Consider the following 27,188-nt stretch of genomic DNA (forward strand, 5'->3'; position numbering starts at 1 on the left):
GCATAAACAATATAACAATCTCCTTCAGATTGTCTTTATTTTATTCTGTGTTGAGGTCTGGTATTGAAGCATTGTTTCCAATCAAGGGAATGTTACATGAACATTCACAGATCCACAAACGTTAAAAATACACTGAACTTCGACACGCAGTACAACATACTGTTTTAGCAATTAAATCAGCTAGAGACCACTACACCATGTTTCGACCAGATGCCGTGGTGCCTGTCAGATACTGTAACTGTACGAGTGTGTAGAGAAGTGATCATACATTGTCTTCTATATGTAATGGATGATAAATGTATGAGGTGTCAAAGTGGATCAGAACAAAGATCTGAGGAGTACCCCAGAAGTGATGTGCATCTCGAGTATCCATGGCGGTGCAAGAAGTGGATGGAGGTCAATGATCCACAGCCCAACACAGGAGCTCCCTGGATAACAGAAGGAGAAGAGGAAGAAGAAGAAATAATGTACTTTTGTCCTGAATTCTCCTGGAGTCACTCTCAAGACACCCAAAGGATGTTACTGTATGCTGGGACTGAACTACTTGACCTGACTTCTGCATCTTATGCTGTTATGTATCTTAGGATGCTTGTCTAAGAGCAAAAATGGTGTAACATGTAATGCGTAATATTAAATTCTTAAAATTCACTTAAGTTCTGTCACGACAATACATAACTCACAAAAATTCACCAGTATCACAAAAACAATGACCTTAAATAGTAACTGTATCACAAGGAAGCTGCTCCTATATGTTAGCCATTAAATTACACTTGAAACAAAAAAACATACCACTGGCCTCACTGATGGGCAGAAGTAAAGGCAACGAGACATTTAGAAACTAGTAACAATCTACTGTTGAATCTGGCAAAAAGAGTGAATCTATATCACAGAAACAGAGATGAATTCCTTCAGAATTCTTTCAGTACCAAGAGGAGATGCTGAGACATATATCTTCTCAGAAGGGAGCTATGTACACGTTGGCGTCAAGGTGATGCAGGTAACTGGAAGAAAAAAAACAAACATATTAATTACCAAGAATCATACACAAAATACAGTGAAACCTCATTAACGCGTTCCTTGTTAACACGTTTTCCCGCTTAGCACATCGGAAATTCGAAGTCCCGATTCTCATCGTATTAAATCTATATAAAAATTACCTCACTTATTGCATCACGAATTTTCGCTATTATCGCTTAATATGATCACATTATTCTTAGACCCAAAAATGTTACTATATCGGTCATCCCTTCTGAAAGAAACGTGATTTCCAACTCGGGTAAGAGCCATCTCCACAGCTGCATGATTAAGAGGAAAGGCCTTTCTGAACTTCAAAGGATAAGTTGCACTTTCGGAGAGTAAGCTGTTAGCCTCGGGAATGCTCAATTTTGTTTGCCGGTTAGCAGCGAGATTGCTGAATAGCAGAGTGAGCCTGTTTGTGCTTGTACTTCGCATTCCATTCAGGAGGTATTTTGTCTTGAGTGGTACAGTGAAGTGTAGCTAATATCTGTCGCGTGATACGGTAGCCTATATCTGGACTAGGAACATAATCGAGTGAAACCGACTACTGTGGTGGATATTTGTGTTGGTGATAACCTAGTTAAATGGATATGGAAAATGTTGTAAAATTCCTTAATAATGAAGACAAAATTTAAATCTGTCAGAAAGTGGACTGGCATACGTGTGCAGAGGTCGCAAATGTTGAAACTCGCACCTTCGAGTTGTGACTCGATCACTCAAGTTGGTTGAAGTTCTGTTCGATTGAAAATGGCGGCCAAAGTCATTTCTCGCATTTGCACATGTCGAGTGTAACCTCCAATTCATCGTCTAAGAGTGTGACCAGAAAATAATGTTTAATAACCCATTGCTCTGAAATAAAAGGCTTATAAAAACATTTGTTTTAGAAAGAGTGTGATCTGCAATAATTCTTCGATATTTTTGTTGGCCCCTGTGCACATGATTTCTTATTTGTTGTCTGGTGTTTTTCACACCTTTCAGGGTACCGGTACATGTTATTTTATAATCCCCAGCAGAAAAGGTTTTCATATTTGTTCTCTTGTGTTTTTCACACCTTTGAATACTTTTCTCTCATCTTTAGAAATGGTAGATAGGCCTATAGTTTTCACTGTACCTGCGGATATATGACAAAAAATGCCCTTAAAGATAAAAATTTCATTGTTCCGTATTGAAAAGTATCACAGTTAAATTGAAATAATAAATATGGTAGTTCAACCTATTCAATACAAGTAAATAAGAGACGTAGAGATTACATTCTTATTTAATTAAAAGTGGAAACGGTACCGGTTTCGACCCCAGTCTGGGTCATCATCAGCCAATTGTAACTCGAAAAACAATGCATAAGTAAGAAAGAAGTTAACGGTCAAGTCCACACAATATCAGTTGAAGAGGCGATATAAAAATGACGGGGGTAGGCACTGTAAAATTCAGACGAAGTGGAATGTAAGTCACTTGAAAGAAGTAATGCGTAATCTTCCGAGCATCAGCACGGCACACGCAATGTTTGGCACTGTTTCACAATGTTCACGAAAAGCAGAGAATAGTTAAATGAGTCAGACTGCATACACCGTCAGGCACAAAGTCACAACACAATCCAAATATGAAGATCTAAAGTCATGAAGAAGCCGAATCTGTTCAAAACAGATTCTCCGCCATAGGACAACACATGCATGACTCCAAGCACAATTTCACCAATATTGAAAAAGACATGAAAATACTTAAAATCATTAACAAAGGCCCCCTCTTAAACACTACTGAAAATTGTTTTATTCACCTTGACCAATACTTCAACCCCAATTTCAACTTAAACGACATTTCTGAAAAACCCAACATCCTATTTGACTTCCTAATTCTTCTTCTTAAAAATTCTAAATTTCAAAACCTGAATTCAACTTTCCATGCCTTACAAAGTTCCTACTCACATTATGTACCTCCAGTAACCCACCCCGCTAACCCACCCTGAACTATCCCTCCTTCATCCCTATCTTATCCTTTCTCACCACCTTTTAACTTTAAACCCTTTTAATCTTTCCTTATCCACTAATCTTCTTTCTTTATTAACTTATCCTATTTTTCTTTTCACCTCTATATTAAAAAAAAAAAAAAAAAGAGCTACATTGCCACCTTCATTTTGGGCCCTCACTTTCAAATTTAAACTCATGCTTTGTGTCCACCAACTTCGACTACTTCAATCACGACCTGAATTTTTTATATTCAAGAAATAGCGCACTGTGCATACACGTTTTCATTTGTTTCCGGCATTGCGCTTTTTACCATTTTTTTCTATTCACTATTGTTTTTTCACGTCAACTGTTCTAAAAATCTTCAAGATCATAATTACGTATTCAATTATATTGAATCGTATTATAAGTGTATATATATGTATATATAAGTGTATATATATAGGCACATTTTCGTGAACTAAGCAAATACTTGATCTTTAATCTATCCTTCAATCTCCGTCAGCGTATGAAACTACAGCACTTGACGTTGTAAACATTGCGCCGATCTTCTGGAGCTTGCAAGTTACTTCGGTTGAGCTGCTCGTCTTCGGCTTCTTCATGACTTTAGATCTTCATATTCGAATTGTGTTGTGACTTTGTGCCTGACGGTGTATGCAGTCTGGCTCATTTAACTATTCTCTGCTTTTCGTGAACATTGTGAGACGGTGCCAAACATTGCGTGTGCCGTGCTGATGCTCGGAAGATTACACATTACTTCTTTTAAGTGACTTACATTCCACTTCGTCTGCATTTTACAGTGCCTGCCCCCGTCATTTTTATATCGCCTCTTCAACTGATATTGTGTGGAGACCGTTAACTTCTTTCTTACTTATGCATTGTTTTTCGAGTTACAATTGGCTGATGATGACCCAGACTGGGGTCGAAACCGGTACCGTTTCCACTTTTAATTAAATAAGAATGTAATCTCTACGTCTCTTATTTACTTGTATTGAATAGGTTGAACTACCATATTTATTATTTCAATTTAACTGTAAAAAATGCCCTCATGTCGGAAAAAAATCGTATCTAGTGTTTCCATATCCCTGTTGGATAGTTTATATTCATACATTCATTACTACATTTTCTCGCTTAACACGTTCTTTTTCCTAGTCCCATGCAGAAACGTCTTAATGAGGTTTCATTGTATTATGAAAGAGCAGCTAAATTGGATCAGTGGAGGAAAAGGAGTAAGGCAAAGGAAACTCATAAATCCTTACTACTATGGTCATCTGACGAGAAGTCTCGTGGTTGAACGGGTAAGCTGTGTGAGGGGTAAGCATGGCTGCCACGCAGCGCCTATTTCAAGTCCTGCGGTTACTCTTGAGAAATTAAGTGTTGTTATAAAGCTTCAAAGTGAGAGTGCAATTACGCTTTAGTTACACATTTAGCCTACTACAGTTACAGTTATAAGTACTGCAAATTAACAAGCTTTCCTTTATTCAGAAATGTAGGTTAGTTATAAACCAGTTTCCTGCTATCGCAAGCCTAAAAGCATCACTTCTGAAGTGCCCATAATTGCCTATTTTATGTTTTTGTGATAATTTCTGTCTGTTGATGCCTAAAGCAGCCTTTTTATGCAATTTCTTCCCCATTTGTTTTTTCCACACAATTGTCGTACTTGCATTTGTATAGGCTGGAATGCCGACCTGGTGTCCATTAAGGACCACTTCTATGGAATCTCTGACACGATGACAAATCTTGAGATAAGAATAAACCCTCAGTAGAAAATATCAACACTGTCTGGCAGATTTCCAAAGTCCTACAGGAAGCAGCATGTAGCATAATCCAAGCAGCAAATGTCAAACTGCAGCATGGACTAGAGCATAATCCAGGATGAACAACCAATGAAGTGATTGGTAATATTTTGCAGGGTAGTTCAAAAACTCCAGCACAAGTAATTCTTGAACTACATGAAATCGCTGAAATGTAGTTCTGCCCTACTGTTTTGTCTGTTGTAGATAGTGGTATGAAAATATTCTGCATGATAAGATAACAGATAAGCTTTCACTCCCAAAAATCTTGAGAAACATAATTCTTGTATGGAGTAGTGTAAGTAGACTGGAAACTTAAAAGAGAAATCTAGCATTCTGTTTCTAGGTTTTGTACCTAAGTTATATTTTAATCTTTCTTGAACTTTAGTGCCTCTTTAGGCATGAATTTCTGGGATTTGGCTGTTTTTTCAAGTGCTTGCACCTTAAATTGTGTGTGCCTTTCTGCCTGCCTATTTTGTGTATTTTTACATTTTGAAGGACCGACAGTTGCTTTAGGGTCATCAGATGCAGGCCTGAATGTGCAATTGCTGTTTTAACAGCATACAACTGCAATTTAAAAATGGGTGTGGGTATTTTGAGTACTCAGCCAAAAGGTTGGTTGGATCCTCAACAGCTCCATTATCAGCTGTCATAGATGGCCTAGGCGTCACTGGGAAATAAGGAGCGAGATAGTTTGCCGTTGCTTTCCTCACTGGACCAGACGTTGCTAAGATATATATCAATCAGCCAAAACCTGTCAAAATGCACACACCAACAGAACAAATTGACACTTCCACACGATTCATAACAGCAACTGCCTGCATAAGGAATGGCATTATTAGCATTGCTCATACTTAAGTTACTTTCATATTGTTTTAGTCAAGGATGAGACAGACAGGTCAATGAAAGTAACAAATCTGTTCTAACCCATACCGGAAAACATAGTGCACTCTAAACACTAGGTCTTGCCAGCAAAGGCAGATAAAAATGGTAATGAATTGAATTATATATCTAGGCTTTATTTTTATCCTTCCTATCACCTCCTTGGCTTTTGCCATAGAGGAAAGACTCGTACATAAATCTGAAAGGTGGTCTTTGCCTGTCTTCCACGTAAAATCTACTGGATGGATTATGCTAAAATTTGGCAAGCTTATAGCTGGAGCCTCTTCAGTTAACATAGAGGCCACTTACTATCACACTGTCTCTTGATGGGCCATGCAGTGAAAGAAAATGTGAAAGATGTCAGAGGAAAATGCCTGGGACCCTTAAAAGTCAATATGCTGAAGTCAACAGGTGAAAGGACAATTACAAGAAGAGCAATATGGCTTTCAAAATGGAAGATCAACACAAGAACCCATCTTCAGTATGAGGAAGTTAATGGAAAAACTCTAGGAACACAGAAAAGATGCATATGTTCAGTCCTCAGTCCTAAGGCTGGTTGGAACCTCAACAGCTCCGCCATGATATGGCGATGATATTCCTTGATTTAGAAAAGGCTTATACTATAGTGTACCTAGAGCAAAAGTATGAACAGTAATGCAATGGAAGGTATTTGGAACACAAATGAAACAATATGTCCAAGCAATGTACAAAAATTGTTGCAGCAGTGTCCAGAAACATGTGGAGAGAACAGAGTGATTTTGGAATGAAACTGGACTACGACAAGGAAGTGTACACTCTCACCACTGTTATTCATAATGGTCATGGACGAAATTGTGAAGAAGACAAAGGTAAAAGATGAGGAGCATTTCAAGCACTTGTAAGTCCAGCACGTAAAATGCATGGCCCAAAGTCTCAAAGATTTTCTAAAAATGAACTACACAGCGAGGAATAGAATTTAGTAACGATCACTACCATATGGTACAATAAACCCGCCTGGTAGCCATGATCATTAAGGCGTGAAGTCTATATGGTCTGACACCATGATTAGCCGGTTCGAGCCCCGTTGGTCAAAAACATTTTTACCATCAGAATGTTGATAATACCAATATACGTAAATGGTCCGTTATTGGATATTTATATATATATTGGTATTTTAAATTTACTCTTTCGGGACAAATATTTCAGATTCCCTATGGGAATCTACATTTATATCATCAGAATGTTGGCCGGCAGGGTAGGAGAGGTGGTGGTACACAATTTTTAATCACTAGATTGCATACCAAAAGTCTGGATTCAATTCTAAACCTCACCGCAGTGCTCATATGGAACGAGGGCATAGGACGCTGTTGATGGTAATTTCGTCTATCGGATGGACACGTAAAACCTTGAGCAGACTCCTTGGTGCTATTCGATAAGAGCAGGCTATGTGCCAACACAAGGTCTCACACTCTCCCTGTAGCTGAAGAAGGTCTATATAAGACCGAGACATACATTATTTTATACACTGAGTGCCCAAAGGTAATGGGAAGACACTGAATGTGAAGCTAATAACGAGTTGCTCCTCCGTGAACCCTCAAAACGGCAACAATACGGTGAGGCAACGACTCTACAGGTGTTGGAATCATTCTGGAGGGATCTGGACCCATGCATTTTCCACTGCTACCCACAATTTGTTTTGTGTAGTTGGTGCGGGGTTCATGCAGCGTACACCAGCATCTGCTAGTAGTTTTACGTCGCACCGACACAGATAGGTCTTATGGCGACGATGGGATAGGAAAGGCCTAGGAGGTGGAAGGAAGCGGCCGTGGCCTTAATTAAGGTACAGCCCCAGCATTTGCCTAGTGTGAAAATGGGAAACCACAGAAAACCATCAACAGCATCCCATAAATGCTTGATTGGATTAAGACAGGGGGTTTTGGAGGGCCAATCCATGGTCGTAACTTCACTGGAGTGCTCCTCCAACCACCTGTGTGCCACCACAGAGTGGTGACATGCTGCAAGTCCTGTTGAAACATGACATCTCAATCAAGGTACTCTAGGGCCAGAAAGGGATGCAGTGGTATCAAAGAATGTCCACATAACGTGCACCTGTCAGCGCTCCTTGCAGCCGAACAATGGGGCCTAATTGCAACCACAAGAATGCCACCCAGACCAGAACTGAGCCACCTCCCGCCTGGACATAACCTTGTTGAGAGGCAGGATCCTTAGCTTCATGGGGTATATGCCACACTCCCACGCACCTATCAGCTCGATACAACTGGAACCGGGATTCATTGGACCATACCACACACCGCCAATGTTCCATGGTCCATTGCCGATGTTCGCAGGCCCATGCAAGTCGTTGAGCTCTGTGTCGAGGTGTCAGCAAAGGGACACGAGTTGGTCGTTGGCTGGTGAAGCCTATGCAGTGCAATCCTGGTAGATATGGGTTCCTGACTCCCAACATTCAACTGGGCGGTCATCTGACTCACAGTACCCATCGAGCGTCCAGTATGGTTCTGCGGAGGCGACGTGATGTCTGTTCGTTAAACATCTGTGGTCTTTCCGTGCGGTGGTTTATGCGGGTGCTAACACTCTCTCTCTATGATACTGAAGAGCCACTCAACGCTGTGACCCAAGCGCCAATGATCATCCCACGTTCAAAGTCTGTTAACTAGCGATGTGCTACCATTGTCACGACACTGGTGTTTGTGATAGACTGCTTAGCTAGACGCAATGCTCAGGGATCATACACAGTTCATTTTCTAATGGAACACCCCTTCCCATGACTTGGCCACTCAGTGTATTTTGGAGTTGAAATCATAATGTATTGAATAGGTGGAACAAAAACGACAAGGAAGTGTGCGCTGTCACTCTTATTATTATTATTATTATTATTAATATTAATTGTTATTCATAATAATAATAAAAACAAAAAAATAATGTGGATTCTAGTAAGTCAATACGGAACAAACATGAAGTTTATAAATTGTAATGAAAATTCTTCTCACTTCATATCTGACCCCTCATGGAGAAATGGGACATCGGTTGGACATACAGTGCATACTGTCATATGCTACAATATGCATTTTCGAGCAGTACTTAAGAAATCACATGAACTACGTCTACGGCTTATTCGCCTGTGTGCAAGGCGCGACGGAAGGATCACCCATCCTACATGCACGGTACGAAGGCAAAGAGCGAGGAAAGGTAACCAACCCACTACTGCAAGCACCAGAATTCCTCAAATTTCTTTGTTTCAGGTTGAGGGACTGGCAAACATGTCACTTCTGCCAGCTACTCTCATATGGACATGCTTCTCATAATGTTTGTGTAGAGCACTTTAGCACTGCCATTGTCTCACAAGAAACCAGGCACCAACTACTATTGTTTGAAATCACATCAAACTGTGATGAATTCCATGCAGGTAATGCTGTGAGTACGTAACTTTAATACTGGATAAAGATGGGATAAAACACGACCTGGAGGGACAAGAGGTGGAATCAGAACAGATTGAAAATTAAAATGTTCACCAGGATGGGTGGATGTGAAGAATGCTCATACACCACACCCAGAAACTGATGATGATGATGAATATGAGACCTCTCGGTCATAATTTTTATATATTCTTCGTAGAAACTAAATGAAAAGCAAAATACAGGGTGTATACAAAATAATTTTGGAGTTTTAAGTAGTTAGTATGGCTACATAACCAACTTCAGCTGTCTGTTTCCTACATCGGATGAGAGAGCAACTGTGAAAGTTTGTATTGCACACGGCTAATTGTGATGTCCTCACCCTGTCATTTGACAGCGCCATACGTAGAGTTCTGGTTACAGATAGTGGCTCCTGAGCGTAAAGCTTTCTGTGCATTGCACTTTGCGAAGTGGTACTGAATAGGTGGACCTCCCCATCTTTGTTGATAGTGATAGCAATCAATAATCAATATGGACCAAAGTTGTTCCCCATTGTCAGATCAGTCGTCATGCTCCGGACGATAAGGCTATCTTTTGGTGGCCTGCAAGGAGCCCAGACCTTTCTCTGTGTGATTTCTTTTTGCGGGGGTATGTTAAGGATCACATGTTTTTACCACCGCTACCTGCCAGCCTACCTGAACTGAGACGTAGAGTTCCTGCAGCTATCACATTCATTACTCCAGACATGCTGACCAAAATGTGGAAAGAGCTGGAATATCGGTTGGACGTGTGTCATGTGACTAAAGGTTCTCACACTGAGCAGTTGTAGTGTGTGCTGTGAAAACTCATACAGTTACTCTTTCAGCTCATGTATGAATTATTATTGTATATAATACCTAAGAGAATTTACACACCTTTAAAACCCTGATATTCTTGTGTGTACACCCTGTTATTTTATAATGGATGACTTATTAATGGACTTAATTGCAATCAGTGGTGGATTTGAAAGTGCAAATTAAATGGCTCTAGTGAGCTATCAGGAACTTTGATTTCTCTATGGTACCATCCTTTTTTTCCTTTCTTTTTTTTTTTTCAAATGATGGTGTCAATCTAATGATTGTTAAACAAAAATAAAATCAGCCTCAATATTCTGTTCCCACCCGAAACTTCCATCTCAAAACATTTTCATTAATAAGGATGTCTCAAAAATAAACAACAAAATTGCAGGGGTGGATTCCTCATATGCACAGGAGACAGAAGGGTTATATAAACACAGGTCTGGAAATTCATCATTGCTGAGATATCAGACACTCAAGTATTGTAAACTGGTATTTGTAAGAAATTAACAGTAGATTGCCTTATAAGAAATGTTCAAAATGCCCACCCCTTGCCATACTGCTAGCTTCTGCTCATTTTCTCACTGCATCCTGAACATGCTAAAAAATATCAGGTGTTGTACATATTATTTGAAAATGCTTCCACGAAACGTTGATTCCTCCTCTACAGCAGTCGCATGTATTAACAACTTTAAGCATCACTCAAATGTATCTGTCTGTCATCTTCAATCAGTGCAGCAAGTCCGCTACATGACTCCTAACAGCTGCCTAAGTAGAACATATGGAGGAATTACACAAAACCTGGCAGCCAAAATAATTCACAATCAGAACATTCGTTAATGGACACGCTTTATCACTACAAAGTACACAAAGTCAAAGTTAATCAGTTATTGGATTGTTTCAATCAATAGAGATTTTAAACCACATCAATAGATCTATTGACTTTTAATTGCAAACGAAACAACCCATAGGATCCTGAAATTTCATCATGTCATATTTATACATAAAAACACAGGTTTTTAAAATAACTTATCATTTTATTATTACACATAGAACAATACTATCAAGACAACCTCCATAAGTTTAAGCAAAACGTGAAGTTTAAGAGCTTCAATCATAGCTTTTAGATTATTTTAAGTAATAATGATGTTATTTGCTTTACGTCCCACTAACGACTTTATGGTTTTTGGAGACGCCGAGGTGCCAGAATTTAGTCTCACAGGAGTTCTTTTACGTGCCAGTAATCTACCAACACGAGGCTAACGTATTTGAGCACCTTCAAATGCCGCTGGACTGAGCCAGGATCGAACCTGCTAAGTTGGTGTCAGAAGGCCAGTGCCTCAACCATCTGAGCCACTCAAACCGGCAGATTATTTTAAGTAGATGTAATGATTTTATAATTGAACAAGCCTAGACATGCTAAGAGAGTTTTTATAATTGTGGGTTGATGAAGAGAATGGTAATGTTCTCGAAACATGTACTCATGAAAGTATACAGATAATAAATTTGAGACTGTACTTGTAAGTACTGACAGGGCGGATCCAATAAGGAGCACTTTAAGTACCTCCAAACAAAATTATGAATATTCAGACCCATATTTATATAAATATTCAATCTGCACTACTTATGAGGTATCTGGCCCTGCAATTTTGCTGTGTATTTTTAAAATATTTATATTGTGTATTATCAAAAAGAATGTTGATTATTCCATTCTGAACAAACTGATAAGAAATAACTCTTACCTTGGATTATGGTTCTCCACTTTTGCCCTCAAGATACTAGGACCCAACAGTGTTCCCAGTTGGTTAAGACACTGACTTGCTGCACTTGACGTTAGCGAATTCTCACACTCCTGGAACAAAGGGGACTACTAACAGAAAGCATTCAATCAACCTTATTAATGACATCCACATATCAGAGTTCAATTTCCCAAATGATGATGATGATGATGATGATGATGATGATGATGATGATGATGATGATGATGATGATGATGATGATGATAATAATAATAATAATAATAATAATAATAATAATAAATTATGTTGGAACAGCAATGAAACTACCTGTTTCACTCCTTCCCCAAATTCACAACCGTATATTTAGAGATGCAGCCAATTTTCACAGCAATCACATAGCATAACAAAGGAACTTTCGTCTTTGTTTTTAAAACGTAACATGATCAGAATGAACCGTTACAGACTAACTAAAAGAATTCTCAAACTGGCCCTTTCATCTAGAACGAAGAACAGCTGGCTTTGTGAAATTGATACAGATCTCCAGGAAATCAACATCTCGGAAGACATAATACAGGACAGATGTAAATTCAGAACCAAAATCGACAATCACCAGTTTGAAGACAAACCCAACATGGGAGGCACCATAACTTGGACAGAAGAACGAAGGAAGAAACTCAGCGAGAAAATGAAGAGATTTTGGGAGGAGAAGAAGGCCAACACATCAGCTAAGCTGGTTCAGTCGAGCTTCTAAGTAGCGCACAACGATGTAAAAAAATAAAAAAATAAAAATAATAATAATAACAACAACAATAATAATAATAATAATAATAATAATAATAATAATAATAATAATAATAACAATAATAATATAAATTCTGCTTCTTCGTAATTGATAATGAAATTTTTCTTAGACATGATAATGCAGCTTTTGGGCTTTTGCTGTGTCAAGGAAACTAGGAAAAATTCTTAACGTTTTGCAGAGACTTTGCTCCGTGTCCTCAGAAGAGAAAACGTCTGACCACAAGGAAGACTTCTCTAATAATGAAGGTTTGAATTTGAGAATACTTTACCTTGGTTTATTGTAAGTGGTACTCTCGTTCGTAGAAGCCGCTCTCCCGTCTTTTATTCACCTGATGAGCTTGGTACCTGTTTAGCAACACATAGGAAACATCTTAACTGGAGCTAAGATGGCATCGTCGCTTCCCCCTGAGAAAGCTAGCACACAGCAACCGATCTGGTGATGAAAGGGAGTACCCTTTACAAAAGACCAATGTCACATGCAAACCATCAGTATTAGGGAAGTCTTCCTCATGGACAGACGTGTTTTCTCTTCAGAGGACATGAAGCAACATCTCTGCGAAACATTAAGAATTTCTACTCGTTTTCTTGACATGGCAAAAGCCCAAAAGCTGCATTATCATGTTTATTAATGCGGGCTGTGATATCAATCTAAAAAAAATTTCCTTTTTGCAAACATTTTAATGTTGCTCTAACACTGATAGGTTCTCGGTGACAATGGGATGGGAAAGCGCAAGGACTGGAAAGGAAGTGGTACGGCAATTACTGGGTCTCAAAATGGGAAACCATGGCACATCATTGTTGGGGCTACCAACAGTGAGATTTGAACATATCTTCTTCCGAACGCAAGCTTACAGCAACAGGACCCAAATCATGCTGCCAACTTGCTTGGTGAAAATGGATTAAAAACCTGGTAGAAAACTGGTATATTACCATGCAATATATATTATTGTTGTCAAGTCGATGACTATACCTGGCGACTGCATGGATGGAATGTCTCCAGATGTTCCTGTTTTCCATGAATCCTTTCCGTTCTTCCAGTGATACATTCATTGTATCTGTGATGAAGTCCGTGCATCTCAGTGCCAGCTGTCTAAGTCTCTGAGGGTTTCAAATATCAGACCATCTCATAAAATGACCCCAGTATGACAGCTGTAACCTTGGATAAAATATCTCAAGATACATATCTGGATTGATCTTCTGAATTACCCATTTGTTTGTCTTCTTGGCTGTTGTGCCGAACCCCCTTACCAACAGATCTAACCCGATGTAAATAGAAGCGCATATCGGGAGAATTGAGGTGCGGACCCCGATTAGGGAAGGCAGAAAGACAACCCTGAACTGAAGATGGCCCTCGTTATTAGTGAACAAGGATGATTATCCAAGACTACTACAAATGAAATGCTGAATAAACATAAGGACAGGGTTTATTAATAAAGTAGTATTTGAATCAAGAAGCATGAAAAAGAAGCCAATTGTACAAGACAAACAAATAAATAAAAACATGAACATACCATCTCAAGCATACTTTAACATCGTGGAGTGAGCTCAACATAATTAATAACGAAACACTAAAAATATATTATTACCAGCTCGCTGATTCAGTAAAAACATCGTTACAATTAGCATTCCAATCAAATTGCTGTGCAAACGGTAATATAAGCAGTATTCCTTTACGAGATTACATTATTCACACCACATATCTTTCCTTTCGCTATCCATGCAACAACAATAGAAGCATCCCACTCACACACACACACACAAAAAATAGTCAGCCCACACATCCAGAGAGATCAACATAAAAACGCAAGAAATTAAAGGAAGGTGTCAACAAGGTGCTGAGTACAGCATCTCTGGTCCAGAGATATAAAACAACAAAGGATTTACAGGCATGCGCGATGACAGAAAATAAGAATATAGACTTGGCCGACAGGCGGCTAGGCCGAACCCAAAGTAAAGACATGGCCAAATAAATAACAATGCTGTACCAAGAAAAGAAAATAAGGTACAGAAACAAGATTTTAAAAATTTAAATCAAAATTTAAATAAACTTTTTTTTTTGCTAGGGGCTTTACGTCGCTCCGACACAGATAGGTCTTATGGCGACGATGGGATAGGAAAGGCCTAGGAGTTGGAAGGAAGCGGCCGTGGCCTTAATTAAGGTACAGCCCCAGCATTTGCCTGGTGTGAAAATGGGAAACCACGGAAAACCATCTTCAGGGCTGCCGATAGTGGGATTCGAACCTACTATCTCCCGGATGCAAGCTCACAGCCGCGCGCCTCAACGCGCACGGCCAACTCGCCCGGTTTAAATAAACTAATTGATAGCCCATCTTTCACTTCGTTCAGACACTAGCATTCATTCGAAACATTCACACGAGGTGCCAATACATATCACATGACTCACCTTAACACAGTCCCAAGTCTCGCATATTCCAACAAGTAGCGTGCACTACGGGAGCACAATATAAACGTATATACATTTTTATATAATCAGGGAAAACAGGCAGGATCACATACCAAAGCCCATCAAGCTCGAGTTTCGTACAACCCAAATTAAACTTTTAGCCGACATGAAAGTCATGGCTTCATAGATGGCGAAGTACAACAAAACGAAGTGCACCAAAAATGCGATGAGTCGGAGACCAAAATTCCAGATGAACAGTAATCACAATAACAAGCACAGGCACTCACCACTCACACAGGTCATTACACGCACCGAAGTACAAAGATGCACATCGACCAGTTATCAAGGATTGTAAAAAAAAAATGTTTACAAACATCGTAATAATAAAGTAACAACTAAACGCACATACCTGTTATATACATACGTAACTTATGATATGAATGTAGTAAGGGCTCTTTTAAATAAGTTAAAAATCCACCTAAAACAGAGAAAGGTAATTCCGGACGGCCTGGGCTCCATTGTTAAAATATCTCGAGCAAGCAAGGCAAAGATATGCGTCAAAAGATAAAACCTAGTTGTCTCGTAAAAGAAAAGATCGTCAATACACATCATGCAGAGTGCTGCGCTCTGTAGCGCATCGATGGAAATACGTAAGTTTTTCCTTGAACTGACGTCGACACAACTCATTTGCATAGTAAAACATTGCATTTGAGAAACATGCTAATGGAGCATGGTTCATCGTTCAACACATATGTAAAATTCTTCACAAGCACTGTAGCTCAAATACACCAATGGGCTTTCCATCCCATTTTTTTATGGTCTAGCTCTCACAACCATATGTAGCTGTGAGAAAGACTAATGTCTTAACCATCCTAACCTTGGTGTACACATGTACACATTTGATAACCTTATTTAGATCTTTAAGTGCTGCCTGCCAAGTTTCAGCAAATCTACAACTGATGATTGCTCCCAGCAGACGGAAATTATCCACCACTTTGATAGCTTGCTAATTTGATATACTGTAAAACAGTGAACGTAAACACCAGATATTTCATTATAATAAACTTTTAGATTACTATAAACATTTCTCTTCAACATATTTCAAACCATTGAGAATTAATCATCAAAAATGTTGAAGATACTGTATTTTTATAAACTACTGTCATTGTGAGCAACTATCTTCACATCCAGCAAATAAGGGAGACGTTTAAATGTTCAGCAGACAGATGTAAATGGATCGATTGATTACAACTGTTGGCAAGTTATGAAGAGCAGCTTGAGGTGTAATTAACCGATCTCAACAACAATAGATAAATTAAAGCCTTTTACTCACCAATGCATAAAATATAGAATCAAAGAACTCCTCCACAACAGACTTGAACATTTTTTTTCCAACTCCTTTAGCAAGCACAGGCAACTGTTTACACACAGTTTCAAGGAACGTGACATGGTGAGCATAATGACGATGAAGGCATGCTTCTGCCACCAGAGGTAGTGCACTCATAACAGAGCGAGTTGCTTCGGGGATCTGAGAAATCTCAGATAGTAAATACACACACCTAGAAAACAGATAGAAACAAGTTTTAAATACTGTACAACTAGGAATGGCACAATTTCTCTTAAAATTTTGTTTAATAATAATAATAATAATAATAATAATAATAATAATAATAATAATAATAATAATAATAATAATAATAGCATGTGGACTCTGGAGAGGCTTGGTGCAGGTCTTTCAATTTGATGCCATATAGGCAACCTGCGCGTCTGTGAAGATGGGGCCCTATCGATGATGACTTCTAATGCTGAAAACGTAACAAACACCCAACCCCCCAGCCATAGGAAATAACTAATCGAAGTTAAAATCCCCGACCTGACCGGGAATCGAACCCGGGACCCCTTGAACCAAAGGCCAGCATACTAAACATTTAGGGCCGATTGCAGAAACGATGACTAGTTTTAAGCCTTAGACAACTTCTACCTAAACGACATCTGAAACTAGCATGGTCTTCTATTGTATAAACAATGTTCAGTCGATGTTTAACTAGACATCGCGTAAAGTTTCAATATTGGTTTGAAAATGAAGATAGAGGTACCTTTCATGTTACTCTTTGCATGTCACAACCAATGAAATTTGTTGGTGCACGCGCTGAACGCCAATCAGCTGTTTGTCTTCCTACACATTACTCAAATACGGCTAAGCTTGAGAATGACTTCCACACAGATAAGAGTATCGCTTTCGGTGGAAATTAAATCTCGTAATATTATCGACACTAAGCGACACGCCACCGTATGGGGAAGTGTAGCTTTGATTATAGCGTTGTTACAGTGAGTGTAATCTACTCATAAATAAGGCAGTTTCGACAAAGAGAGGATGAAGCAATAGTAATGTGTAACCGAGTGTGTTGTACGGGCCGTATAGATGTAGCTTGCATTCTGGAGATCATAGGTTCGAAATGCATTATCAGCAGCCCTGAAGATTGTTTTCCATAGCTTCCCTATTTTTTACACCAGACAAATATTAGGGCTGTTATTATGGACACAGTTCTTCTTCCCCAGTCCTCTTTAAACAATAATCACCACTATCACCACCACCTGCCTTTTCCGATCTGATAGTTGCCGAAAAGTTATACGATTATATATATAAAACCCATACAACCTACTTTTTAGTTTTCATTATTATGTGTGTTTACTTGGCAGTAAATATAAGTGAATCCCACCTGGTTGATGTATGTGACAGCCCTCTGACGATCGGGACACTTAATTCCGATATGTAGGTTGTCGAAGTGACCCATAATTCCATGGATATTACCCCATGTATATAATAAAATATATTGGTTGCCAAGAATTGTATTCAAGTTGACAATTACCGGACTGTCCCTTTGTCAGTCTAAAGAAACAAGTCTCTCATAAAGCGAAACTTTAATTTAAGATCTATCTCCCTGTATATGTCAAACGAATTGTTGCGATTTAGCAGTGGGCAACCCACAGAGAGGCCATCGGACTAACCTTTCTTCCCGGAATCGTCTCAACATGATAATACAAATTATATGTTTCATGGTATATAACCTCTGATTCTGATTCACCCCTCTCATTTGAGGTTAAACAGTGCTCTCAGCAGTGTTTAAACATGACCGGTTGAACATCGGTTTTAGATAGTGTCTACTAAGTGATAAATAACATCTCTGCAATGCGGCAGCCATACTTTGGCATTGTTTAACCGTAGACATCGTCTAAATACAGTTTCTGCAATCGGCCCTTAGCCATGGAGTCAGACATTTGATTTATTAATCTGCCTGAAATTACAGGCAACTAGAAAGATTGTTAGAACTGTACTTGCATAGGGCTGCTCTAGCTTATTAACAGTCTTTGCAGTTTCTGTAACAAATTTCTTCATGAACATGAATTTATTTACCTCTTCCACTACTGCATTTCTTACAAGAACCCTTAACTGTAAGAGTGAATAAAGAAATTTTTAAAAAAGAAGAAAGAAAGAAAACAGAAGTCGTTATTTATGAAAATTAAGTCAGCCTATAACATAAACCCTACAAAATCCAGCCATTTATTGTCCTTGTGGTCCAAGTGACATGAGAGAAGTCCTGAAGAATCATTTCGACCACCTACTGAATAGACCAGTTCAAAAACAAAATACAGAACCTGAAATCCAATCCTACAATGAGGAACCTCCCACCACCTGGACAGATTCATTCATTCATTCATTCATTCATTCATTTAGCTTCCACAGACTGTAAAATTACATATTTTGAAATATGCCAACAGTATAGGAGTTGTCAAGTGATTTCCTAATACTAACAATAATATATGCACAACGATGAACATTTTGAAAAAGAAGAAAAACAGAAACACCACATACCTCAATGTTAGGACAGCACATCTTAATTTTTTAAAATAATATTAATAACCAATATTTACAAGACAAAATAAAAATATATTGGTGTGGTGTTAATAATGTGAACATAACCAATGTGACATTAACATATTTTTAAAGCTATATACTAGATTACAAGTTAATAAGTAGTAGCATCATTACCAGCACTTCATCATGTATTCTTCTGTACTGTAGAAGCAGCTACTCAGCAGGAGATTTTTTAAAGCTGTGGTAAATGAACTGATGGGACTAATATCTTTAATCGTATTTGGAAGCTTATTATACAATCTGATTCCAACAGAGTCTACATGTCTCAAGGCAATGGTTTTACTCTTGTGCTCGATAAAAATATTATTTCTTGTTCGCGTCTGGTAACTGTGATTGTCAAAATTCTTTCTGAAGTGATCAATATTTTTTTCACGTGTAGAATGCATTGCATGATGTATATACTTGGTACTGGAAGTATCCTTAGTCTCTTAAATAATGGTCTGCAATGATCTAACCTGTTACGTCTCAATATAATTCTGATAGCTCGTTTCTGTATTCGAAAAATAACATCAAGGTTTGATTTGTAGCAGCCCCAGAGACCAATAGCATAAGTGATGACTGAATGGAAATATCCAAAATATGCTATTCTAACATATTCTTCACTACAACTATTAGACAAAATCCTTAAGGCAAAACAAACAGAACTCAGAGACTTCCCTATTTTTTTAATATGACAATCCCATCTTAATTTTTTATCTATATGGACACCTAAAAATTTTGTGGTCAACGTATTTTCAATTGCATTTTCATTTAATATAAGGTTGTGTTTTTTTTTGCAGTTTTATCATGGTAGTTAGATGCCTTGAATTCCATGTATTGGGTCTTTTTAAAGTTCAATGTTAATTTGTTTTTCCTGAACCATGATTCTAACCTAGACAGGACTGTATTTGCTGTAGTTTCTATAGATGTAGGGTCAGGATTATTAATAATTATGTTTGTATCATCAGCATACAGAACTGCTGTTTCTACTTGATTATTGTGAGGAAGATCATTCACATAGATCAAGAAAAGAACAGGCCCCAAAATACTACCCTGCAGAATACCTAAGTCTATGCTTATTACCTGAGAGTGATATGTCTCATTATGCCCTTTACTGTTACAATGTGTAATTTCAACAAACTGGGATCGTTTATTCAGGTATGATCTAAACCAGTCATTAACAATTCCTCTAACTCCAATCTGATATCATCTGTGCAACAATATTTCATGATCAACAGTATCAAATGCCTTTGAAATGTCAAGAAATAGTCCTATCACAGTTTCATCATTATCAAGAGCATTTACGACCAACTGTGTAAAATGTGATAAAGCAGACAAAGTACTTCTGCCAGCTCTGAACCCATGTTGTGCATTATTTAACAAGTTACTGAGACAGCCTTAAAATCTATGCCTAAAGGAAAATCTTCAGGTGCAGATGAAGTGAATGCGGACATGATAAAGGCAGCAGGCATCCGGGGTATACAATGGCTGCACAGAGTACTAAATGCCGTATGGACAGAAAACAAAAACACCTGCAGATTGGAGCAAAGGCCTTACAATTACCCTGTTTAAGAAAGACAGCAGACGGAAAGCTACCAACTATAGAGGAATAACACTGCTGTCTCATGGGCTAAAAATTCTAGAGAAGATCATAGAAAGGAGACTGAGAATCATCATTGAACCACAGTTAGAGGAGGAGCAATATGGATTCAGAAGTAACAGATCAACAATGGATCTAATTTTTAGCACCCACATGCTGATGGAAAAGTATTGGGAGAAAGACAAGAACCTGGTCATTGTATTCCTGGATATAGAAAAGGCCTATGATAGAGATATGATTTGGGCATGTCTGAGGAAAAGAAATGTGCCTGAAGGACTGGTAAAGAAAATTCAGATGTTGTACAAAGACTATACTAGCTGTGTACAAATTGGGGAAGAGTAAGGTAGTGCACTGTCCCCATTACTGTCCATCACTATTATGGACAATATAATGAAGAACGTCAAGGAAAAGTTAGGTGAACTGAATACAGTGGCCTTTGCTGATAATATCATGATTTGGGGTGAAACAGAAGAGGAAGTACAGACCAGACTCAATGTATGGAAATCCCAGTTCCAGGAATATAACCTCAACATCAGTGAGACCAAGACAGTGATGATGGCAGTCAACAGAGAAGGGTGTACAGCAAGCGTAAAACTAGGAGACCACCCGCTAGAGTGTGTGGATAGATTTCCTTACTTGGAAGTGTAATCTCCAGTGATAATTTGGTCACAAAGGAAATTACAAACAGAATGCAAAAGGGATCAGAATTCTACCAACAAGTAGCAACACTTATGGGATGACATGATTCCAAATCTGGCCAAACTGATGATGTTTAACAGCTATTTCATACCAATACTGACCTATGGTATTAAACTGTGCACCCTCACAAAAAGAGATTCATCAAGACTGCAAGCATCAGAGATGAAATTTCTTAGATCCACCATTCAGAATACCAAAATGGACAAGTTAAGAAATGAAGAGGTGAGGAAAGAAGCCGGAATAAAGACATCCCTATTAGACCGAATCGGCACATCCAGACAACGGTGGTACGTTTATGTGACAAGGATGGAGCCTACAAGAACAGCCAGAATAAATTTGGAAAGACAGGTGGAGGGAAAAAGACCTGCAGGAAGACCTAAAACCCAATGGATGGACATGTTCAAGGTTGATCTAGTTACCAGAGGATGGACAGTGGATGATGTTCTCCATAACAAGTTGTATATGGACAGGAAGAAATGGAAGAGGCTCATTAACAGTACCCAGGAAACTGGAACTGTACAATGATGATGATGATGATGATGGTGATGTGGTCCAACCTGTGGTCCTTAGTTCATTCATCATTACTAATATCCCACCACTCTGGTACAACTTGACATTATCCACTGAACTATCCCTTAGTACATCATGACTGTCACCACCAATTGAACTGTCTACATTTATGGACAGAATCTGCCACTGTCTGTCATCACTAAAGCACTCATTAATACGGTACAATGGTGGCCAGAGCGCAGAGATTAATGTTGGTGGGCAATAAAAAAAACAGATCAACTTAATATTCGTGCTTTCAAATTCAACAATATTTTCAGTACATGCCCAAGAAGTCAACTGCCACATCGAAAGAGTTAAACAAGTATAAGAGCATCATTATTAATAAAAACCAAGCAATACCCTTCATGCACATTATTTGCACTCAGAACCAACTACTGTACATTCAAATTAAACTAATGTAATGTGTACATTTTCTGATTTGAGATAGTGTGTATTTCAATGGCATTCTGTCTCCCTCACTTCACCATGTCTCAAGCTCTGTGGGGTACACTGTAGTTGTGGCACTTACAAATGATCACAAATGATGTCTTCTATATTTTGAGCACCATTTGTGAGGAGGTTGTTGTCTAGTGACAAACCTTCGTGTTCCACATCCAGTACTGGAAAAAGGATCCCTTGTAAATTCTCCCTCAAATTTTTAGTAGCAATTAGGAAATATCCATATAACTAGACAGGTAAGCTGTCAAACAAGAATATGGAACACATTTAGAAAAGTCTACAAGAAATTTTAATACACCAGAAACTATGTCATTCTTACCCATCTGCCATTTCCCAAGGTTGAGGCGGCCTCCTGAACTTGTGATCAGTGCATCCACTACCACGACCCAATTTTGGGGCCAGAGAACCACACGAATACATCTGAAAAATCAAAATGAAATATATATGTATTATATGGGGAATTTCCCTAAAAACAGGATTAGAAATATCCTTTGAGAAAACTGAGATCATGCCCATGAAACCCTTGAGCTTAAATAAAATCTTCATAAATGATCAAAAAATTAATGTTAATTTAAATACTGTATTTACTTGCATATTAGAACCCTCTTTTCCCACTTTTACAGCCAAAAATCGTAAACGGGGGTCCAAAATGCGATAATCTCAAATTTTGTGCAATGAACACGTGACTTCTAGGTTATAAAGAGCTATAAATTGTACATTCTACACTGTTCTTTAACAAATTTATGGATGTATTTGAGTTATACTGGCTATTTTCGTTGGAAGGCAGCATTTCTAAATGTAAAAAGTCAAATGGTGAACATGACTTTTAAGCCTACATATAAAGTAAATATAATCCATTTTAGTTACTCATAATATCACGTCATTCGTTTCAACTCATTAATTCCTCTGATGAGGTCGACGTCGGGAAGGGCATACGGTCATAAAAACCCGCTACGAAAATTTGTCTCGATTCATACTCGACCCCGTAGAGAAAAGGGATAAGGGTATCGTATTATCATATTACGCAATATTGATACAAAATAATCCAATGGCCAGTCATATGTCTCTGTCAGTTGAGCATTAGGCCTACCACACAGTAAACCTGATCAGTGCTTTCATTTTAATGGTCTTGCGCAGCTAACTTCCCTGCTACCGGCGTATTGTCATTCCAAGTGACGTCATCTTCACTGCGATCTCATCAGCCATGCACTGCAATCGAGACCAAGAGTATTCGAGGTCCCGTCTTTTTGAATCTTTTAAAAATTGTTTTGTTCCCGACTATACAGTCCAAACTGTGTGAAGCTATTCCTAAATGGTTTCTGGAGATGGTCTCTGATATTCCCAGCTGGTGTATGTTTAGCAGAAGCCACTTCTTCTGAATAAAGCCGTGTTGTTGAAAGCGCGCCAAACCACCAGCTGATAACTAGCGTATCTTACGAGGTGTATTTCCAAATGTAATACATAGTGACTGGAAGCATTCTTTTGATAACTGCTGCTGTTGAAAACTGGACCCTTATTTTTAAGTATATTTCAGGCTTGTTCTCTACATTTATCAGATCAGAATTGACCAAAACAGCTGTAAATGTGATAAGAGAGACTGCATTGTTTAGGTTAGATATGCTATCACCCGGATAGTGCGAAAAGTTCCACGACGGAAAGAATAAAAATAAGTAACAGGAAAGTTTGCCGCATTTATGGATATCTACAGGTGTGGTGGTATCATAATGTTTAATTTCGTAGGTTCGTTGTCTCTCATTTTTTTATTAACTCATACCCTAGTATGTTTTGTTTGGCATCTCTGAAAATAGTTGAAAGTAAGTGGGTACATAAAAAGTCAATATTATTATTTGTTAGGTACATTGGCCAGTAAAACAATTGTGATTCAATTGTTTTTATTACGTTTTAAACCTACTTCTTTCCCAAAAAACCCTACATTGGCCTGAGTTATGAGATATTAAACTATCACTTTGTTAATGATCTTGCCTGCCTATACTAATAGGCCTAGCAACAACCGTGAATATTTCTTAACTAAAGTAAACTCGCTTCCTCACCCCGAAGTGGTGCAGCTCTTTTTTAGACAGGACCACACTGGAAGGGAGTTGCATGTACCATTTTTACAGCAACTCAACCTTCCTGCCATTCGTAAATCTCTGGCATTACGGTACCGGGAATCAAAATCAGGCTCCCGAGAATGGCAGCTAATTGTGCTAACCATTACGCTGGCGGACATTACAGACATACATACATGACTGATGCACGCTCGCAATGCGCGGGTCGGACACGAAACTATTCACCTATTTGTGAGACGTCATCAGCGCTGCAGTAGGCCAACGCTACGGAGACGGACATTTCTTAACTATGAAACACAAATGTACCGCATGACTTTGACGTGTGTGTCCATTGCATGGGTCGTACGGACGAAACTATTCACAAATTCATGTGATGTCATCAGAGTTGCACAAGGCTTGTACCTGCTTCGAAGCAGAACTGTTCTTCTCGGACGAATTACGTTGGGGAAGTCTTGTAGGAGAGATTTATTTTTCTCATTTTCATCTCTAAAAGCCAAGGGGGGGGGGGGGGTTCTAATACGCGAGGGGGGTCTAATACACGATTAAATACAGTATCTTGAAGATATCATAACACACAAACTAAACGAGAAAGAAACATGGATAACTAGAACTAACAAAATGAAAAAAGCCCAATTTCTAACCTGGTCAATATATAATAAGAAATGCCTATCAACAGACACTAAGATCCAACACTATAAAAATGTAACACTCCCAGAAGCCACTTATGCTTGTGAAACCCTGTTCCAAATTAAAAATGAAACTGATGAGATCCTCAAAACTGAAATAAGAATTATTAGAACTTGCATAAATAAAAAATACCAAATCAAAGAAGTCTGCGGAATCCTTCCTAATGAAACTGTCTATCAAGCACAAGACATTGGCGAGTAAAACAATTGCGAGTGGATTGCTTTTATCACATTTCAAACCTACTTCTCTCGACCCAATGATTAGCACAATGAAGAAGAAAAGAATATCTTATTTCTTGCACATCTTGCAACTGCTAGGAAATCAGTTTTTACGATGACTAGTGATGAGAAATCTTGGAAAGAAGACAGGCAATGGATCCATGAAATTCAGCAAGATCTCAAAGGTGTTGGAATCTAGATAGCAGATGCAGAGAATAAAAATAAGATTAATACCTTTCTTAAGACTCACAAATGTTCAATGACAAATTGAAGGGCTACAGCAATTTCAGACAAACTGAGAAAATTACAACCGGAACGAATGAAAAAGTACTGGGCAGATCACAAAACCGAACAGTACAACCTTCAAAGAGAAATTGAACATGGAACGACTCGAGTGCTCCCAAGTGCCTAGTAAAGTTAATAATAATAATAATAATAATAATAATAATAATTGTACCGGGAGGTACACCTCTACGCCGCACATTTAAATCTTGCGCCTTAAAGAACTCCTCTACAGGAGAAACTGTGAACTTGAAACTGGACCAACTTACAATAAATTTTCTCTGAAGATGGCACCACTAAAATTTGTTATTGTGAACTGTGCGAATTTCTACTTGTTTTTGTTCTTCATTCATCAAGAAGTTTGAACATTCTCTCATAGATGTCACTACTAACAAACTTTGATCATGCAGCCTGGTGCGAAATGAAAGAACCTTTTTGAAGAAACTTTGTATAAGTTTTATCTTTACTAAATTTCGTTCATTCATCTTTAGATTGGCAATATTTATCTTTTCTTTCAGCCAGTTTTGCATTTTAGCCAATCAAGAATTTCTGTAATTAATTTTCAGCCTATCACAGGCTTCTTCTTCGATTTGGTGTGTAACTTTAAGGTAGCCAATAAAACTGAACAGGTGTGTCTTGATTATTCATGAAAGGTCTCGAACCTTCCCCGAGGGTTTATAAACTGCGGATTTTCTAGTCTCTTGGCCATTTGATCAACATCTAACTAAGTGTGTGTGTCACGCAGGGGGCGGGAGGCGCCTCTTTCTTCACGCAGCAGTTCTTCAGCAAGGTAATGGCCGTTTAACATCTTCATTTCTTGCTAGCTCTGCAGTTTAACCCGAGGGAAAGATTTAAAACTTTAATTATGTAACCAACTTCCTTAAAATGTAATTCTCCGTTCGGCTCATGTAAAATTTCATAATCCAGGGATAGAGAGTGATATATCCTCTCGAGCTCTTCTTCATCTTGGTTTGAGATACCGCATTTGTTTCTGCTATGTATTAAAGTTATCTCCGTGCGCGCTACCTCAGTAGATTGGGATTAGCCCCTGTATCATTGGTCAAGTGCCCTATGGGCCTGTAAATTTTTTTGTGGAGCTCAACCTCCGACTCCATTCCTGTTGTACTCGGGCCGTTTATTGAACCTGTTCTTTTTTTACTAAGGCCCGTAGGTTGGGTACTAGATACCCCTGTGTAATAAGATGGCTTTTGTAAACAGTGCCTTGTAAGGACAGTGATTATTGGATTTTCATAATGTGTTGCCTGGAATAGGCTTGAGAACTGAGAGAGCTTGAGCTCTTTTTCAAGTGTGGTAAAATTGCCTCTGGGAGGCCTGATATTGCAATTTTGGGAGAAAGTGCTCCAGGTATTAGGGGATTTCTGCCCTTTGTGTAAAATTGTAATCTTTTATAAAGTTAAGCTAGGAGCTCAAAATTGTAAAACTAGGGGCTTATAACCCAAGTGTGTTAAAATTCTCAAGTCTTGCATCCTTCTAAGTTTCGTTTCTAAATTGCTATGTCATTGTTATTTCACTAAGTTGTTTAAATTTTGTTGTTTCAAGAAAATATAACCTTTGTTAAAATTTTAAATTAACTTTGACTTTGTAGTTAGACCCATTCATCCCGGCACCTTCTTTCACCTCTGCTGATCCACGGGTAACCCCGTAACAACAACAACAACAACAACATCAACAACAATAATAATAATAATAATAATAATAATAATAATAATAATAATAATAATAATAATAATAATAATAATACCGGGAGGTACTCCTCAACTCAGCTCATTCAAACGAAGCACCTTAAAGAACTCTATCTATCAAACAAAACGTTAAACAGCTAATGCATAAAGTTGGGACATTAGTCAGAAGATGTCACTACTG

The 27,188-nt window shown here is 38.4% G+C and overlaps 1 protein-coding gene across 1 annotated transcript in view; it reads right to left on the minus strand.

Annotated features, from left to right (window-relative positions):
* Window positions 1–313: 313 nt before the first annotated feature.
* Window positions 314–27,188, minus strand: part of LOC136883316 (uncharacterized) — a 74,082-nt gene continuing 47,207 nt past the window's right edge. The window contains exons 8-11 of the mRNA XM_067155555.2: window positions 22,368–22,468; window positions 16,159–16,384; window positions 11,624–11,733; window positions 314–1,001 (exon numbers count right to left, since the gene is read on the minus strand). Of these exons, the coding sequence (XP_067011656.1) occupies window positions 956–1,001; window positions 11,624–11,733; window positions 16,159–16,384; window positions 22,368–22,468 (483 nt within the window). The 3' untranslated portion in view covers window positions 314–955. The remainder of the gene's footprint in view (window positions 1,002–11,623; window positions 11,734–16,158; window positions 16,385–22,367; window positions 22,469–27,188) is intronic.

Source organism: Anabrus simplex, chromosome 11 (assembly GCF_040414725.1).
Source record: "Anabrus simplex isolate iqAnaSimp1 chromosome 11, ASM4041472v1, whole genome shotgun sequence".
In the NCBI taxonomy this organism is placed as follows: Eukaryota; Metazoa; Arthropoda; class Insecta; order Orthoptera; family Tettigoniidae; genus Anabrus; species Anabrus simplex.